General features: G+C 35.8%; 1 protein-coding gene across 3 annotated transcripts in view; it reads right to left on the bottom strand.

Moving 5' to 3' along the window:
• The window catches only part of LOC149086774 (potassium channel subfamily T member 2-like), a 292,063-nt gene that overhangs the window by 167,151 nt on the left and 107,049 nt on the right, over positions 1 to 17,863 (bottom strand). Inside the window, exons 1-2 of one of the 3 annotated variants that reach the window (XM_089231145.1) lie at positions 2,368 to 2,812; positions 245 to 525 (exon numbers count right to left, since the gene is read on the bottom strand). The exons of 1 other annotated variant lie outside the window; for it this stretch is intronic. In XM_089231145.1, coding sequence (XP_089087271.1) covers positions 245 to 525 — 281 coding nt within the window. In that variant the 5' untranslated portion in view covers positions 2,368 to 2,812. Of the gene's footprint in view, positions 1 to 244; positions 624 to 2,367; positions 2,813 to 17,863 lie in introns of those variants that run through there. One more of the 3 variants, XM_089231144.1, reaches the window with a different exon arrangement.

The raw sequence follows: 17,863 nt of genomic DNA, 5'->3' as shown, positions 1-17,863 counted from the left end.
TCTACAGTGCAAGAAAACTAAAATTCATGTATAACGACAAGTCTGCTATAACGACAGATTTTATTCTGATTATGAACTGTCGTTATAGCAAACTTTTTCTGTATTTCAGTTTTTCAGTTTTCTAGATCAAAGCCTATCATTCATGTACGTTTTTTGCATTTTCAATGCAAGCTTAAGATACTGCGAGAAAATGCAAGATATTTTAGTAATGAGTGATATTATTGTAAATGCACTTATGGAGCACCTTGGTATATGCTTGGAGACGTTGTCGAGACTGTCCACAGTCGGTAAAATGATGGGACAAAGTTCCCTGGTCCGTTCTGGTGACAGAGGCGGGACGCTCTCTGTCGTCGGAGTGCAGCAAGTCAGTTGGAGTTGTGGCGGGGACATTGGTCGCTCACGTGGCGCACTTCGATCAGTTGACGACGATGCACAAGAAGTCGTTTTGTCCGTGGACCAGGTCGGAGAATAGGACGATGACCCACACGGGTCCTTCCGACGTCTGTAAAACCAACGATTGGACATCTGCGGCAGAAACATTTTTTTAAACCTGAATACTGAAATCTAAAACTCTGTACTCATGAATGAAGGATGACAGAGAACTGTCGTCTCTAGAAACTAATTATTTTTCAAATGTTTTTATTTTATAATGTTTACTTCGTTTATAAAAGCAATGAACACCTTCTTTGATTTTGTAATAATATCTTACTAGATGAATATTTATTAAAATAAATAAGCTTAATGTGTGACTGTGATGAAATATTATAAAGGTGTCCATAATTACATCTAGTTTTCTAGATTATTATATTAACCATTGTGATCTTCCACATATTTAAAACCAGTTAGGAGAATTTAGTCGTATTAACTTGATATCATATGCTACTTACTGACTGCTTTTTATAGGAGTTTATATAGGAGCTCTATAGGAGTTTTCTTTAAAATCTAGGATATACTGTATATTCCCGTATGGATCGTTCATTAAATTCCTGATAAATTAAAATTCATTAGATTCGTAAAAGATTAAAATTCATATGCGTGAAAAAATGAAATTATTATTGCAGATGTATTTCATTCGAGTGAAAAATTTAACTTTATAGTAAATTTTAATGACCTTTCTGGGTAGTTTTCCGAGCTAAACATCTTAATTTTTTTAAATAAATATTATAAGGAAGAAGTGTAACGGAACTTAAGCGTATCTTGAAATATGTCACTCGTAAATGCATGTCATGATTGACCACCATGCAATTGAAGTGCATGAATTTTAATTTGAATCAAGCACAGATACTTCATATACACTCGATCCAATACTATCAATCACGTATAATTAAGTTGACTCAACACACATGAGATTGATGACATTACATTTTACTATCATATTATCTTATCTTTTTACTTCACCTCCAGATTATTACTACACATACTATAAACTAACCGAATTAACTGTAGGTGAATTAAAATACGCGAAGAAAGTAAATAATTTATTTCACTCGGGGTGATTCTTGAATAATGTATTGATTTTTTAATCTTCTTTTGAAAAGGGCTCAATTTTACTCATTTAAGTATGTTTAACTTCTTAAGTATGTTTTTTTAGGTTGTATAACGGCGAAATTTTTTACGCTTATACAGAATAATATGTAAAAACATTTATTACGATATATTTTATTGTTATAAGTATTGTACAAAAGATTTTCAGGTGTATTTCATTCTGTTATAGGAATGTGAGAAATACCGTAATATAGGCCTGTAAGATATTTTTGTTTGTCACGAGTTTATAATAACTTTAGTAAATTTATAGATGAGCATTCAAAGTACATGTTAATTCTTCCAATTATTTACAATATGGAACTCACAATACTTTTCTATCCATTAATTAATTTTGTTATTATTTTCTTTCCCTAATTTTTTTCAGCCACCTCGTTGTGTAGTTTGTCTGTCTGCTTTGTATTTGTATTCACATATAAAATTTTAAAATACAGTTTTCTGAACTGGATAAAGTATTTTAAATAGTTTTTTTAGTTAATTTGATTTGCCTTTTTTTAAATTAATTAAAACGTTTCTATCGGAATATCAATAAGATTTAAGTAAAATTAGCAAATAACAAAGTAATAAATAACAAAGAAAAGCACATTCCATTGATTACATAGATTTGAAAAAATATTTCAGATTTAATGTAGTTTATTTTAATATTTGTTTTCTGATTCACATATATCGTAAATCTAATTTTTCTTCATGCATGTCGAAATGTATATCTGATATATGATCATAGAAGTCAGAAAAGTTATCTCTGATTCATTCATAATCAAGATATCAAGATAGAAAGAAAAAAAAATCGGGAAAACACACAATTTCTGTTCATGCAAATCTTACCGTACAGCAACTTCAATAAGCATCATCCGATAACCACATAGAATAATATTTGAAAAGCAAGCTCGCAGCTGACCACTTGTCCCGCTGAAGTCGGTGAACTCTCAAGCTTCTGAAGAAGGTACCGCTCATCATATTGATATGTATAAACCACAAGTATAAATCTCGGAAATAGTAGTCATATAAGAAAAAAGCAAAAGCCCTCCCCAAAATATGAAAGAGAAAATTTTTCAACTTCCCATCACCATTGACACGAATTCTCACGATTCCTCCAGAGTGACGAAAAAGATTTCGACACCTTACAAAAACGAAAATCTTGCAATATGTGCTGTCAGATTTCGTATATCCATGAAATATCCAATTCGTACAACGAGCATACCGATGCACAAACTGTTAGGATGCCAATGCGACAGATATTAGTAAGCTAAAAAAATAACATTATATGTTTGCAGGGAGGAAAAAAACAAAATACAATGGGAGAAAAAAAATGATAATAATTCTCGAGAATGGCTGTTTTTTGAAGCACGTGCAAATCCAAGAGGATGTTTTTCTCTCAGGAGCAACGAAGCTGCCACTGAAGCCAGAAGAACGAGAGATTGGAATCAATATCTCATCTGGTCAAGTCGTTTTCGGTTTTCTCAGCCCTCCGCCAGGTGTCTCTACCAAACTGAAGGGGGGTTCGATGCTTTTTAAAGATGCATGAACACTTCTTATTTTGTTCTCAAAGGAAAAAAAAGGAATAACGGGGGAACTTTTTCCTCCTGTTTCAATTGTTAAGGAGGTTAATAATGAAAAGTAAAGTCGAGCAAAAGGTTAGGTTTAGCGGTAAAAAGTAGTTTTCTTTGAGGTTTTTTTCCTTCAGGATATATTGGGTGCGGATATTATAAATTCTTAAAGACGTATTTTTTCCTTTTTCATTTTCCTTGAGGTATCCGACTTCCGACTACCTTTCTCAGCGCTTTTTCTATAAAACGGTACTGGAGCGAACTGCAATAACATTTTTCGATAAGAAGTATCTCTGAAAATAATGATAGATTTTTTGGACTACCATTGCCATTTTCTATGAAAAGTCATTTTTTATTGAAATTTTAATAAAAATGCATGTAATATAGTCAACTCCGCTTAATCGGATACCAACGATTCAAGAGCACGATTCCGAGGAAGTGGGGTATCCGTTTGCGTGGGGAGCAATTTAACTGTTGTTCTACAACGTTAGTTTTGTTTGTGCATTGAAAACTGATGAAGAATCAATGTTAATAAAGCTTTTCGAATAAATCAGATATCAAAAAATGAAATGATAATTTATATTTAATTATAATAATCACAATACCTAAGATTTTTTTACTGTTCATTAAAAAAATGGTGCCCTCTACTGGATCAACAGAGAACAAAAATAAAATAATGAAATGTACGTATTGAGACAACGTGTACAACATAATAGTCGATTAAATATTAAAAAAATTGAGACAATTATCATACAGTCGAATCCCGAACGGGGGGCAGATGACAGCACTACACATAACAAGCATTACACAGAAACAAACTTTACGTCAGGTTGCACTACACGTACACGCACATTCCCGCATGTACCGATTCGTTGGGGGGTTCCGCGGGGGAGGGGGTGCATATGTGGTGTAGCAGTAGTAGGTAGGGCTCGAGGATCCACGATGTCTTAAGTCAGCCACCTCATTGGGCAATTTGCCTGTTGTGGCGTTGTATTTGTATTTGAATACCGTTATAGCGAAAATCTCGTTTTAAAGAACACCTTTCTATTCTCTCGGATAAGTTTACATAGAAACAATGCAAAAACCTGGAATTCCTTTATAACGAAGTGATTTACCCGGTCCCTCGGAGTTCGTAATAACGGGATTCGACTGTATTAAGTAAAAAAACTTCAACGTTGTCTCTATGAGAGAAATTTTGGTGCCGGAGGATTTTACCCGTTTTAACGGGGGGTATCCGCATTTAACCGTCACGACTGTAAAAAAATCTGTTAATGAAATGTTTTGTTATTTTCACAGTACGTTCAGGTAGTGATATTGCAGGTTATGAACCGAAATTCAAAGGGTAGTATGGTATGCTCATAAGTTACACCCAAATATGTTGATTTACGAGTGAATTTTTTGAAACTTCATTTAAGTCGTGTCACGACCTCTGAAATCGATTTTTCAAATATGACCTTAAAAAATATTCCGTTCAATTGCAAATCGAATGTAACAAATTCCGTGTCAATCGGTTAATTTGTTCTTCCAAAATGAAAAAAAAATAAGTGGCAGTCGAGTGGTTTGGGAGATAGTTTATGACTATGCAGGCCTGGGTTTGGGCATGAATGTCTACTAACACTAACAAATTCCCAGGATAGATCGTAAAGATGTCTTGGGAATACGTAATATGCAAAGTATATACAATTATAAAGCAAATGTATACAAGCAAAAAACCATAATTTTTTCAAACTACTAGGGGGGGAGGATAAGGGGACTCGTGCCCCCCCCCCAAGACAATAAAAATTAGAAATACTATTTTTGTGAAACTACTGAAATATTGAAAGAAAATACCTTTATATGGTATCTTATTAAATTTCTGTTAACTCAAATATTTTTGGAAGCTAGTAACTGAAAACTCCGTCCCCAAACCGTTGTGGCCGCTCAAAGAGTCAAAGGTCAATCTTGCTCTGGCATTTGTCGAAAATGATTTCAAAATAGCCCAGTTACATTGGTTTCTTGGCTAAAATATTGACTCCCAGAACGCTGAATTTGTTTACCATGATTGCAAAAATAATGCGTTCTTCTAATAGTAAAATATTTTTTTTTCCCCCGAGAAATACTTTCCGAGATTTTTTATCACCATCTATTTATCAGAAAATTGTTCAAAACAAATAAGACGCGCATGTAACAAATGTAAAAACATTTAAAAACAGAGCGAGATGCTTGAATGTATATGGGGCGATTAAAAAAGCAGCGCAAACATTTCATTTCAGCATAATTGAAGATATTACATATTCAAGATAATCTGTTCATTAGTTAACTATAACGTGTTAAAAACACTAAACTTTATTGAAAATTTTTTTCTTCTAATGCATGGACTAAGGTAAGACATTAGACCAGTAAATTCAATTAAAGACCTGGTGTGCGTACTTTGAAAAATCCATGGCCTTTGTACCACAAATCAAATACCTGAGAAGCTAAGTGACACAAGCATTGGGTTATGTCCAGGATTATGTTCCCAAGTGCTAAACGCGGAATAAAGTCCTTGCGGAATAAAGTCATCCTATTCAAGTCCATTCTTCGAACTATTATTGACTAACGCGGCACCTGTTTGGGCTCATACTTCAAAATCAAATATGCAAAGCCTCCAAACACATATCAGAACAAAATCTCAAGATCTTTTGTTAAAGCATCAAAATTCATCGGAGGAGCTGAAATTAGAAGGGACTTTTGAGGGACACGAGGTTGGAATATATCCAGGAATTATCGGGAGAACATTTTCAGACAATAGTTACTTCTGAATTTGAATATCTGGTTGATATATTCAACTATGATGCATTCCAAATGATGGAGTTCTATAAGCCGCAAAAAATTTTGCACGTAAACTGGCCTATGAGAGAGCAGACTCATTGAGCCTAGAATTCGTATAATTTTTGAATTGTACCTTTCTTCTAATATGCAAATGTTCAACTACTTATTGAAATAAATCCTACTCCAAATGTGTAAATGTGCAAATGTAAAGTATACGAGAAAAGAATCTTATGTTCGTTCCTCAATATTGTATTTCCTATGCATAAAATGTATGCTATTGTTCTTTTAAGTTGTTGGACTCATTGTAAATGTGAAATTATTACGCAAACAAATGTTTTTAAGGTGTATTTTGACTTATTATATATTATTTGTTCCTGTTGCATAAAATGGAAGCAACCTTTAATTCTAGTTTGTGCATAAGCATAAGCACATTTACCCGCGCATACTGTCTATGGAGATGGTAAGGATTCGACATTCGTTATGACTCCAGGATCTATAAGTAAATTTTTGTAAGTGAGCAAAATTTTATATAGATTGAGATCACCACCCTGTTTGGTGTATTGGGTTGTGTGTGTGTGGTTTTTTTTTAAAAAAGGTGTTTTTGCCCCTTTTTTCTTCCGAGCGTGGAGCGGTTTCTTTGCTCGGGTGGCCAAATGCGTGCTGAATGAATGAGTGGGAATTAGTGCTTCGGTTAATTTTTCAAGACTTCCTTGCAACCTTTTGATATTGATTATTACAAAAAAATTTTCATCATCTCTGTTCACTACACAACACTACACAAAACACATTACACGCACAATCTCGTCTTTCTCTTCACACGCCCGTACAGGCAGTTAGTAATTCGTCCGATTGCCCATGAGGGCCAGGAAACGACGGAAAGATTAAATTAGGTGGGTAGGTCATGGGCTAAGTTAACAAATACAATAAATTTATTGGCACGTGCCAAATGTGACTCCTTGGAGTCATCTGATATGGCCCGCGACCTCAAACGTAATTTTGTATAAATAAACTGAGCGGCACACATCCAGATTATTTAAGTGACCTGCGATACATTCACAGATCACTTGAGTGAACTGTGGCATAGTTCAAGAACACTTAAGTAGCCCGCGGCACATTTTCAGATCACTTAATTGACCACCGGCTGAGTTCCAGATCACTGAAGCGGTCCGCTACACATTCCCAGACCAATGAAACGACCTGCAGGATATTTTCAGTTAATTAACCGTTTAATTGGCCTGCGGCACAATTCCAGATCATTTAATCAAGTGACCCCATACCCCCAACCTAATTTTGTGAAAATGAAGCAAGCGGCACAGTTCTGAATCACTCAAATGAACCGCATCACTTGAATGGCTTGCAACACGTTCCCAAATCACTGGAGTGACCTGCGTCACAGTTCACGAACACTTAAGTGTCCCACGGAATATATACATATCATCGCGGCACATTTACACATCGCTTAAATGACCTGCGGCACAATTCCAGATCACTCAAGTGGCGCGCGCCTCATTCCCAGATCAATTATGTGACCCTCAGCACAGTTCCAGATCGCTTAATCAAGTTGCTAGCGACACGTTTTCAAATAAATGAAATGGTCCCGCCCTTTGCTAAGTGGGTAGAGAACATCATTTTGTTTTAAATTCTTTATAAATCTCTTTCTTGAAGCACATTATTTTTCCTCGGGAAAAACTTTGCTTATCTGTTGATAGCACAATCACTATTTAATGATAGTGACAAATAATTTTTTTTATGTAGTAAATATTCTCCCTGAAATGGAGGAGATAGTTCCAGATACTTTGATACGTAAATAAAAACGCGCTTTCGAGGCGCCTTTGAGGGCAATGGTTTCAGTTAAGGGGGTCTTTTATTAGGTCAAGATAATAGTATCTCTTGACCAATCCTGAAAGAATAAAGCTTTAGGTAATATCTTTTTGCGATGGAATTTATTGCCCGTAAATTACACCGGAAGAGGTTGCTTTTTCGAAACTTTCCGTTGTCGAGATATTGGGTGAAATGCCCGACGGTAATGTTTCCTGCCCGCCATTGCAGAGAGCTTCAACCTCATAAATGACCATAAGGTTAAATCCCATAAACGATGTTGATCTTAAACTTATTGGTCTAAAATGCTGGGAAAATCCATCTTCACCCACGTGTTATGGGAGATAGGTTATTCACCTGTGAGGCTATCAATCCGTTCCTGTAGATAAAACACAGTAAAATAGGACCGATCTTGACGAGTACGGCTTATAAGGAGAATCTCGCTATAAAGAGTGATTTGCTAGTGACTGTCAAACAGTTCGTGTTAAAAATACAGAGAAATATATTCGGTTGTAGCGAAAAAAAGGAAAAATATCGAATTTGGAAATTATGAAGCTTCTGCTATATGACGTTTTCAAGATTTTGATAAAAGGCCAGTTTTTATCTCCACTTCAAGAGAATTAGACTTCTTAACCGTGCACGCACCTCGTAAGCGTTCCCCTGTGTAATTTCTAACGGATTTGTTTACGTTGGAATGAGTGCTCTGAGTGTATGTGTGGTCCTTACGTATGTATGTTGTCAAGTTGGACGCGTGTTTTGTGTTTTACTAATGCGACCACCTTTTTTCCATGTTCTGAATGGAAACAAGACTTTTGGACTAAAAGGATAGATTGTAATCACTTATCATCGCACATGCTTATTGTAAACGTGACTCATCCCGATTCACGAATTGGCCGAAAGTTTTGGCCAAAGTCAGATTTTCAGAAATGATTCGGGCCCTGGATGGACAATCCGCAATGGTCGGCCAAAGTTCGTTCGACTTGCTTATTTAAGACGGTTCGGTTGACGCCAGATCCATTTATTTCAGCGATAATGTGTGATGCATGGCTATACTGTATATAAAAGTTGTATTGGATTAGCTCCATGTGACGAGAGAGAAAAAGAGGGATTCGACAGAAAATTTTATTTGTATAATAATATAGACGTATAGGTTTTCTGCCAAATTAAAAAAAAAAAAATGATTACCGCATAGTGACTGTGGTTTGATGGGTTGCCATAGCTAACGTGGACATAATTGTCACCAATGATGTGTGAATACACACAGAAAAAAATAATATTCCCCGCTCTCCTCTCAGTAACTCGAAGACCACTGTCACTGCCCCACGGTCTATTTCACCGGAACTTACAGTTTGAAGTTTGTTGCCACTCTGCGTTCGTGCGGACATCATCATGAACTCTGAGCGTGAGGTGATCCAGGTTCGAACTTTGTTGGTTGCAGTTTGTTTTTACCGGTTTCCCAACTCCGAGGAGGAAATGCGGTCTCCCATTTGAAAAAGTCTCTCTGGGGAAAGCAGGCAGGCCCTCAACACGAATTCTGAAATTCGCATTTTTCATTTTAAAATATGGAAAAGAGATGGCAGCACCGATATAACACGAAACAAACATACCTCTCTAAGAAACTTAATTACGTTATTGCCATGCATTGTGTGTTCACACTCACATGTTCCTTCATACACCAATTCGTTAGTAATTTCTTAGAGAAATATTTACGAGGTGAATGTACGGTTGAGTTGTAGCAGTTTAAAGTCTGTGAAAATCATGCGACGAAACTTTACAATTAACGGAAAAATAAAAAGGAGTTCATACAGCCAGTGATACAATAATTGAGATTTTTAATTATTCGATGAGTCCATTAAATCATTTTAATACGAAATTATATATATTTTCTACAATAAGCTGAAACAGCAAAAAAAATAAATGAAATAAAAATAAATAAGTAAATAATAATAATAATAGTAATAATAATAATAATAATAATAATAATGAAATTCAATTATAACGAGAAGTCCGTTAAAAAGAAAATTTTCTCCATTATTGTGAGCTGACGTTATAACTGACTCTTTTGTTGTAATTATTTCTGACAATTATTAATTTTTTTTCCATGCGCATTTAAATTTTCACCTATTTAGGTACATGGTGTGCCTATAGTGAGATACTGTAAAGGAGTAATAGTGTTAAATGACACTTCCAAGACAAAATGTTTGGTTTATCGGAAATTGGAGTATTGAAAGAATCACAGCATCTACAGACTATTGATCGCACTATACTGGGTAGGTACTTAGATTGAATCCGAGTATCATTTGGACAGTCTTCGACCTACAAAGAAGTCCCATGTGGAAACTTATACTGTGAATATATGGATATGGAAGTCACACCCATGCATATATAACCAAGACTGTATTCTGAAGTCGGTACCCGTGTGCTTCTGCATTGACACATTGAAAAGCCATGGAGGCGGTAATCATTAAGCAACTTTCTGTCGCTGAATGTGATTGCAAGTTTGTGCCACAAAATTGTCAAATAAATTTCTCAGCCTCCATTTCCAAAAATGTTTATATTGATTGCAAAAATAATTTCTCGTAAAAAAAAATTCAAGATTACAAGTCAGACGGAAAAAAATATTACATTTAAAGTATTCTTATATATTTGTTACTCCTATAATAATAAATAGACAATTTCGGGGTATTATAACTCAGTAGCTACTCCATGAGTTATAAATTTCCTTCGCAATTCCAAAAATTCTAGATACGATCGTGAAATGATTCCAACATCGATATGAAAAATTGGTGACGTTAAAATGATATTCGTTGACGACTTATGGAGATAAAATTACTTTTCGGCTTTCTTAGTTACGTTTTTCATATCACGAATTTCGAAAAAAAAAGATCCATATATCGTCATTTAAAAATTTCTTTTTTCCCCAATGAAATATCTCTTTTGATCAGAATTTTAAATACGATTGAATTGACTTCACTAAAAAGAATCAAAAATATTGTATTAAAAAAAAGACGGGAAATAAATCGAAATTTTTCGAATTTATTCATATTCGTAGATTTTCTTTGTATAATATTCTACCTCAAGGAAAGAAGAAAAAGAGCTTCATATATGTTAAGAATTATTTATAGGTTTTCCTTCATGCACTTATCCCTTTTTATAGTCTCTAATTTATTTAGTTTTTGTCTATCACACTTTTATGTCAGAAAGATAATTTCCAATTTCCTTCCTGAAGATGAAAATCGGCGCTGATACAAAAAATTTCTGAAATACTCAAGGCTTTCTTGTGATTGAAGTTGTTAATGACTTCTGAATTTTTCATTTCTATGCTCAATCAGATTGGTTGTTCGTTATCTGTACGAAAAATACACGGACATAATTTTTGGTGGCAGTGTTCGAGGCGACATGTGTTAAACATAGATAGACTTGAATAGCATGTATCGTAATGTAATATTTGTAATCCGTAGTCTTCGTCCCGTCTCAAAGTCTTGCCACAGAGAGCAACAACGATTAATTACATTTATCTCGTAGTTCGGAAAATAGATGGCAGTGCTGTGACAAACATCAAAAAAAGAAATCTACACGTTAGGTTCACAACACATACACGCACATCTCAACATGTACTTATTCGTTAGAAATTCCGTAGAGGAATATGGGCGAGGTGCATGTGTGGTTCAGTAGTAGTCTTCGTTTCGTGGTGAGTTATTGCCGTTCACTCTTTCAAGACTTTTTCTGTCTTGTCACTTTTTTGTTTTGTTATAAGCAGTGAAAAACTCTCCAACCTACACACACACACACATACATATTACACTTTAGAATGTATCTGAAAAGCTCGAGTTGATAACAGTTGTTGAAAGAGGTTCATAATTTATCATCGGAAAAGCCCAAGTTGATAAAAGATAGCCTATAAATATCACACTATCTCATACTGCTGTTTTTAGTGATACTTCAAAGAGAGTCACCACTCACCAGAAGAGGAATATTAAGAAAAGGAAACAGAGAAGTGTTAACGCATGATACACTACGGTCAGAAAAGGGGGGGGGGGCTCAACTATTCATAGTGGCCACGTGGTAATGAGATTTGGTAGTACGAGTTTTCCGAGAATAAGTGCGTAAATAGGTAGGCAGACGCTTCCACCTTTGATAGGTGCCCAAGAACATCATATTGCACGAGAGCTCATGATGCAGTTAAGAGGGCCCTGGAGGGGGCTGAAAATTGCCACGGAGAAACCGTTAAAAAAAATACATAAGTTAAATCAGGTATCGGCATCTAGTGTTATACCACGGAAATAAAAAAAATGGCTCTGTCCCATATATTTTTTTACATTCATTGTTTATATTTTTTACGTTTTAGGTTAAAGTGGACAATTGCGGGGGCCGGCATAAATGGGAGAAGTAATTTGCGAATCAGCGAAAAAATAAATAAGAAGAGGAAAATTTCCCAAAACTTTCTAACTTATTATTTTTATCATACGAGAAACATCGTTGAGCCAGGACCCCTGCTGCCACCTATCAAATGAGAATAAAACTGTTTGCTATAATTCTTCAAGTAAAATTTGTTGGTGGCCTCAAACCTATTCATGCAGCATGAATAGTATATGGTATGATGCCATACATATTTTATTTTTATGATGTATACTGGTGTAATTTTTCTGCTTCATAAATACAGTTTTCATGCAGACATTTTTGACATACCTATGATACCACATAGGAGTACATAGGAGATACCTATATACCAAAAAAACAATTGCGTTGGAATTTCTGCTGCCAACCGTGAAATGAAATTAAACTTATTAATATGATTCTTCATGTAGAAATGATTGTTGGCCTAAAACCCAAGAGCAAAATGAAATTAAATATATGCATTACATGGTATGATATACATTTTATATTTTTATGCCACACATGATGCAAATTTTATGCGCCATTATATCAGTTACTATGTTTTTACGTTCACCAGAAAATAATTTTGTGGTAGGTATAAAAATTGATAGTAACTGGTATTATATATGGTGCATGCACATACACCCACAACTTCACTTCCAGCATAGACCTACGTGACCAGACAGAGCAGCAGGTCATGATCTGGTTAGGAAGAGAGGTCTCAGCGAAAAGTTCCGCCATTTCAGTCAATAAACTCACATTTCTCTTCTTTCCAAAAAATATCGGAACGGGAAATCGAATAGAACTCGAACTCATTCATCAATGTTTTACGTCAATTACGCATGCCTGTGGCTGAAGAAAACCAGGTGCAAATATTTGTGCAGAAATATGGTTTGCTCTTTGAACGTTCATTGATAGTAGTGCAACGGCAAAATGCTCGACTACCAACATGAAGGCAAAGACTAGGTCCGCGTGGGGTCGGCTCTACAACTCATTTTTTGTAGCTATATTGGCAAGAAGAAATCTTTCTCATACATGAAGTGTCCATGGCTAGATGGCGTATTTGCAATATGCCCTTCAATAAAAGGAGATACCTATGAACACGTATCACCCAACCGAAATTGAAAGGGACAAAAACATTCTATTCCATTACATAACACCCCCCCCCCCGTAGCAATCAGATTTCTCACTTGTAGGATATTTTTGTTCCCGAAAATTCAGCTAAAGATAAAAGTAGTCAACATTCGGATCTGTTCTAGACATAACATACTCTTTAGAAACGAGTGTTACATACAGGTGCGGATCTATGAGGGTGTCGGTGTGATAATCCTTCCTCCCCCAAGCAAAATGCAATAATTCATGAGACTTTCGGAACTTTTATATGACAATCAGAAATGCCTCTGTAGTTTAATTTACCTGGGTCATGGGACCCAGGTGATTGGCCAAATCTGGGTTCTTTTTGAGAGAGAAAGGGAGGCCCCTCTCGAAAAAAAATAAAATATGGTTCCCCCACAAATCACTGGTATTAATGTGAATCAAACAAATAATTTTTTTCTGAAAACATGTTCAATCTAAAGGCTCATTGAAAAAAAAAGAAAAATAAAGATTAATTTATATACCATCTTATAAGTAAGTTCTTTTACTTTAATTGTCTACTACTAGAGAACACGTCCCATGGGACGCGTGAACTAAATTTTTGTGCGTTCTTTTCCGAAATTCCGGATATTTGACACGCGATAGCATGTCAGCGGCATCTCTGATAATATTGCATTCAATCAATCCGCTGAAAATTACCTGTCCAACGTTTTTGATTGAATGAAAAATTTAAGAAAACTTCGACTACAAAATAGGAAAAATCAATACATTTTTTTCACAAATTTCGAGATGGAGAGAAACGCGAAAAAATCGGTACTACACATTCCGGGAAATACGAGACAAAATGAAGGATGCATCGTCACCATATTCACAGTGACTAACTCATTTTATTTATTATTATTATTGTAAAATCACCCCTACCCAATAGCGAGCTCTAGATCCGCTCATGGTTACAGAGCATTAGATCTTCATAAATGTTCTAAGACGTATCTGAACTGCGAAAAATATTAACACACATTCCACCAGAAATCGAAGCGCAATATGTGACGATAAGTAAGACGAAGAATTAAGTCAAAGATTATCACACATAAATAATGGTCAGATTTTTTTCCCCCCTGATACACAGGGTGCCCACAAATTGTTAAATAATTTAAAAATTCATAAAACTTGAAGGAATTGGTACTGTTTGCGAAAAACTAATTTTTACACGAAAGAAACCCCACTTTTTGGTACAGAAAAAAAATTTAGTTCGAATTTTCGTTGACAAGGGGTGGGGGGTCACGGAAACCAATCTGGCAAGATTGATTGGATTGATTGGACCTTCTTCAATCTCTTCTGTGTGAGAAGCATTCGTAAAGATTCAATCGCCATGGTTGAGGTGAAACAGCTTCAACAACAGTGCTTTTTCTACCCATGCCAACATCACAATGGTAAACCTTTAAAAAGTACCAGTAACAGCAAAATTTAGAAATAAGCTGTTAATCGTATATCCTGCATATAATAGGTTACTGATTTACACATCTCCAGTTAGTCGGATTTGTGCAGCGCCATCTAACGAGAAAAATGTGAACCATTTGCCTATGCAAAAAAAAAAAAGAAAAAAAGATGAAAAAATCATCATCATCTCATCCCCTTTCGTGAAAAAAATCACTTTTTCGCAAACTACATACAAATATACCAATTGCGCCAATTTTTATGAATTTTTAAACTATTTACTAATTTATGGGATACCCTGTATTTCACTGGAATTAATTTATTCAAAAGCAAATAAAAACACGAAAAATTACTGGTAAAATAAATACTAAAAAATACTAAAAAAAATTATCATACGTTTTTTTTTAGCTGAATTCATGCGTTTTCATATACTTGCATGTAATCAAATGAGAAGCATCATGGCTCATTTGTTGTTATATGATAATACATTATTTTTCTTAATTTTTGTCACGTTTGGTCGTCGAATTTCATTCGATTCCATTTAATTTGTTTTTTTTTAACCATCTAATTAAGCGAAAATTCGCTTTCTTTCCCCTCTTTTGTTTGGGATTCGTATGTCCCCGATCACTACATTGAAAAAAGATAAACTAATAAGAATGAATGACTCGAACTAAAACCAACCAAACTTAGTTAAGACTATCCAATGGCTAAACAAAAAGGAATAAACCCAAAAAACGGAATCGTTCTTTTTCTTATTGCAAAATATGTTAAAAAAAAAATACGCTCTCGTGTGTTTATGATTCGACTTCAATTATGCTTGAATTAGGCGATTTTTTTCCCTCCGTGTAATTATGGTAAACATACGTGATATTGAGTCTTGGGGGGGATGGTTAGAAATTCACATTTTCCATACAAAAGAAATATCGATCGGAATTGATCGGCGAGAGGCCGTGGTAATTAAAGGGGTAGAAGAGGCCTAGATTTTTCGTCCGTAATGTAATGATCTCGTCTAATGAGTTCGATTTTTCATGGGGGGGGGGGGGGGTTCATTTCGATTAATGATTGCAGGGTGCGATCAACACATTAAGATGTTTCTCTTATAGTGGTTAATTTTCATGTTCATAGACTTTTTGCTAACATGAAACTGAATCTACGACAATTCAGAGCAGACAGTTCAGTGCTATCACATGTGCAGTTATTCAAAAAAATAATAATAATAGAAAAAATATGATTAATAATGCTGTGGTGTTTGGGCAGAACATGAGAATTCCAAAATCACATTTTTGAGATATAAGAATTTTCATTATCATTTTAAAATCAGAAATACAGCATACACACAAATGCAAATTAAAATGTCATACGCCAGCATGTTGTTTAGCCGCACGCACGTATTTATACAAATACAAATACAAATACAAATACAACGCCACAACAGGCAAAATGCCCAACGAGGTGGCTGATAAAAAGATGCCCATAAAAATATGGTTGTCATATGTTTCAAAAATACAGCAACCCAATTAAAAATGCAATTAACACAAATTACAAACAATATATACACATGATAAAATATTATACAATGCCCATAAAGAATACTTATGGTTGTCTTATTCTAAGAATGGATAGCTTCTCGATTTACCCCAACATGTTTATCGTATTTCTTTTTAAACGTGTCAATTGTGTTACAATTTACTACCTCCGGGGGTAAGCTATTCCATTTATTAACAACCCTATTGGAGAAAAATTCCCTGCGACACCATAGCCTTGCATTGTCCCTCACCAATCGATACTGGTGTCCCCTTGTAAAAGCAGTCGATTGGCGGTGTACTAAAAGTTCATGGTCCATCCTATCCATCCCATTGAAAATTTTGAACACTTCGATCATATCTCCTCGACACCTGCGTTCATCCAATGTAAACATATTCAAAAAATGAAGTCTTTCTTCATAACTCAAGCCCTGTGTGCCAATAAGGACACGCGTAGCTCTTCTCTGCACCCCTTCAACCAAGTCTATGTCCCTCTGTAGGTATGGTCTCCAAAACCTTACAGCATACTCCAGTCCAGGACGAACTAAGCCTCGAAAAAGCGGAAGAATGACTTTAGGAGAACGCGAAGAGACCTTTTTGAAAATGAGACCAAGCATTCTATTCGATTTTTTGACAACCGCTGAACAATGTTCAGAAAACTTAAGTCGCTCGTCAATGAGAATTCCCAAATCGGTGACTCTTGTTGCATCCGGGATAGTGACACCATTCAACTCGTAAGAGAACCGTGGGTTGTTCGAACCAAAATGAGCGACCATGCACTTATCTACGCTAAACGTCATGCCCCATTCATTTGCCCATGCTGCAATCTTGTTTAAGTTGGTCTGGAGCAACTCCCTATCGCTTTCATTACCGATTACCCCCATTAGCTTCACATCATCTGCGAATTTGCTAGTAATTCCATCGATACCCTGATCGAGTTTGTCGATAAAAAGTGAAAAAAGTATGGGGCCAAGGACACTTCCCTGAGGAACTCCACTTGTGACGTCTGTCCAACCAGAGAATTCCCCGTTCACCATAACTCGTTGCGACCTATCTCTTAACCACGATTCTATCCAATTCAGCAAGTTGCCCCCTATTCCAATCTCGTGTAAACGCTTCAAGAGTTTGCCATGTTGGACCCGATCGAATGCCTTCTGGAAATCAAGGTAAACAACGTCGACATTTTTGCTCTTACCCAAAGCCTTAGTCACGTAATCATAGAAGCAAAGGAGGTTAGTTACACATGACTTCCCCTTCCTGAACCCATGCTGATTATCCGACAGTACATTATTCTCGTCTATCCACTTCACAAACTGCCTTTTGATGATAATTTCCAAAATTTTCGAGAGGGAGCTCGTCAAACTCACAGGACGATAATTAGACACCACCTCTCTACTACCCTTCTTAAATATCGGAACAACGTTAGCCAGTTTCCAATCTCTCGGGACGATACCCTCAGCAACACTACTCCTGAATATCTGTGCGACTGGCCCCAACAATTCATTAGCACCTTCCCTGAGAACCCTGGGATAGATATCATCTGGTCCTGGTGCTTTGCTTGCACATACATTTCTTAGAAGATTTAGGACCTCCACGTCTTCTACTTGAATATCGTTGAGGGTTTTATTACCCCATGCAACACCCGTATATCGAATATCATTATCTCCATTAAAAACCGACGCGAAAAAGTCATTGAAAGCACTACACATGCCTACATTGCTCTCTACCTTAGAGCCT

The sequence above is a fragment of the Pholcus phalangioides genome, unplaced genomic scaffold, assembly GCF_987345545.1.
Source record: "Pholcus phalangioides strain wild (caught in Gottingen) unplaced genomic scaffold, Ppha-v1.0 ptg000004l_1, whole genome shotgun sequence".
Classification (NCBI taxonomy): Eukaryota; Metazoa; Arthropoda; class Arachnida; order Araneae; family Pholcidae; genus Pholcus; species Pholcus phalangioides.
The sequence above is the reverse complement of the archived record's forward strand: the minus strand, read 5'-3'. Positions and strand labels throughout refer to the sequence as shown.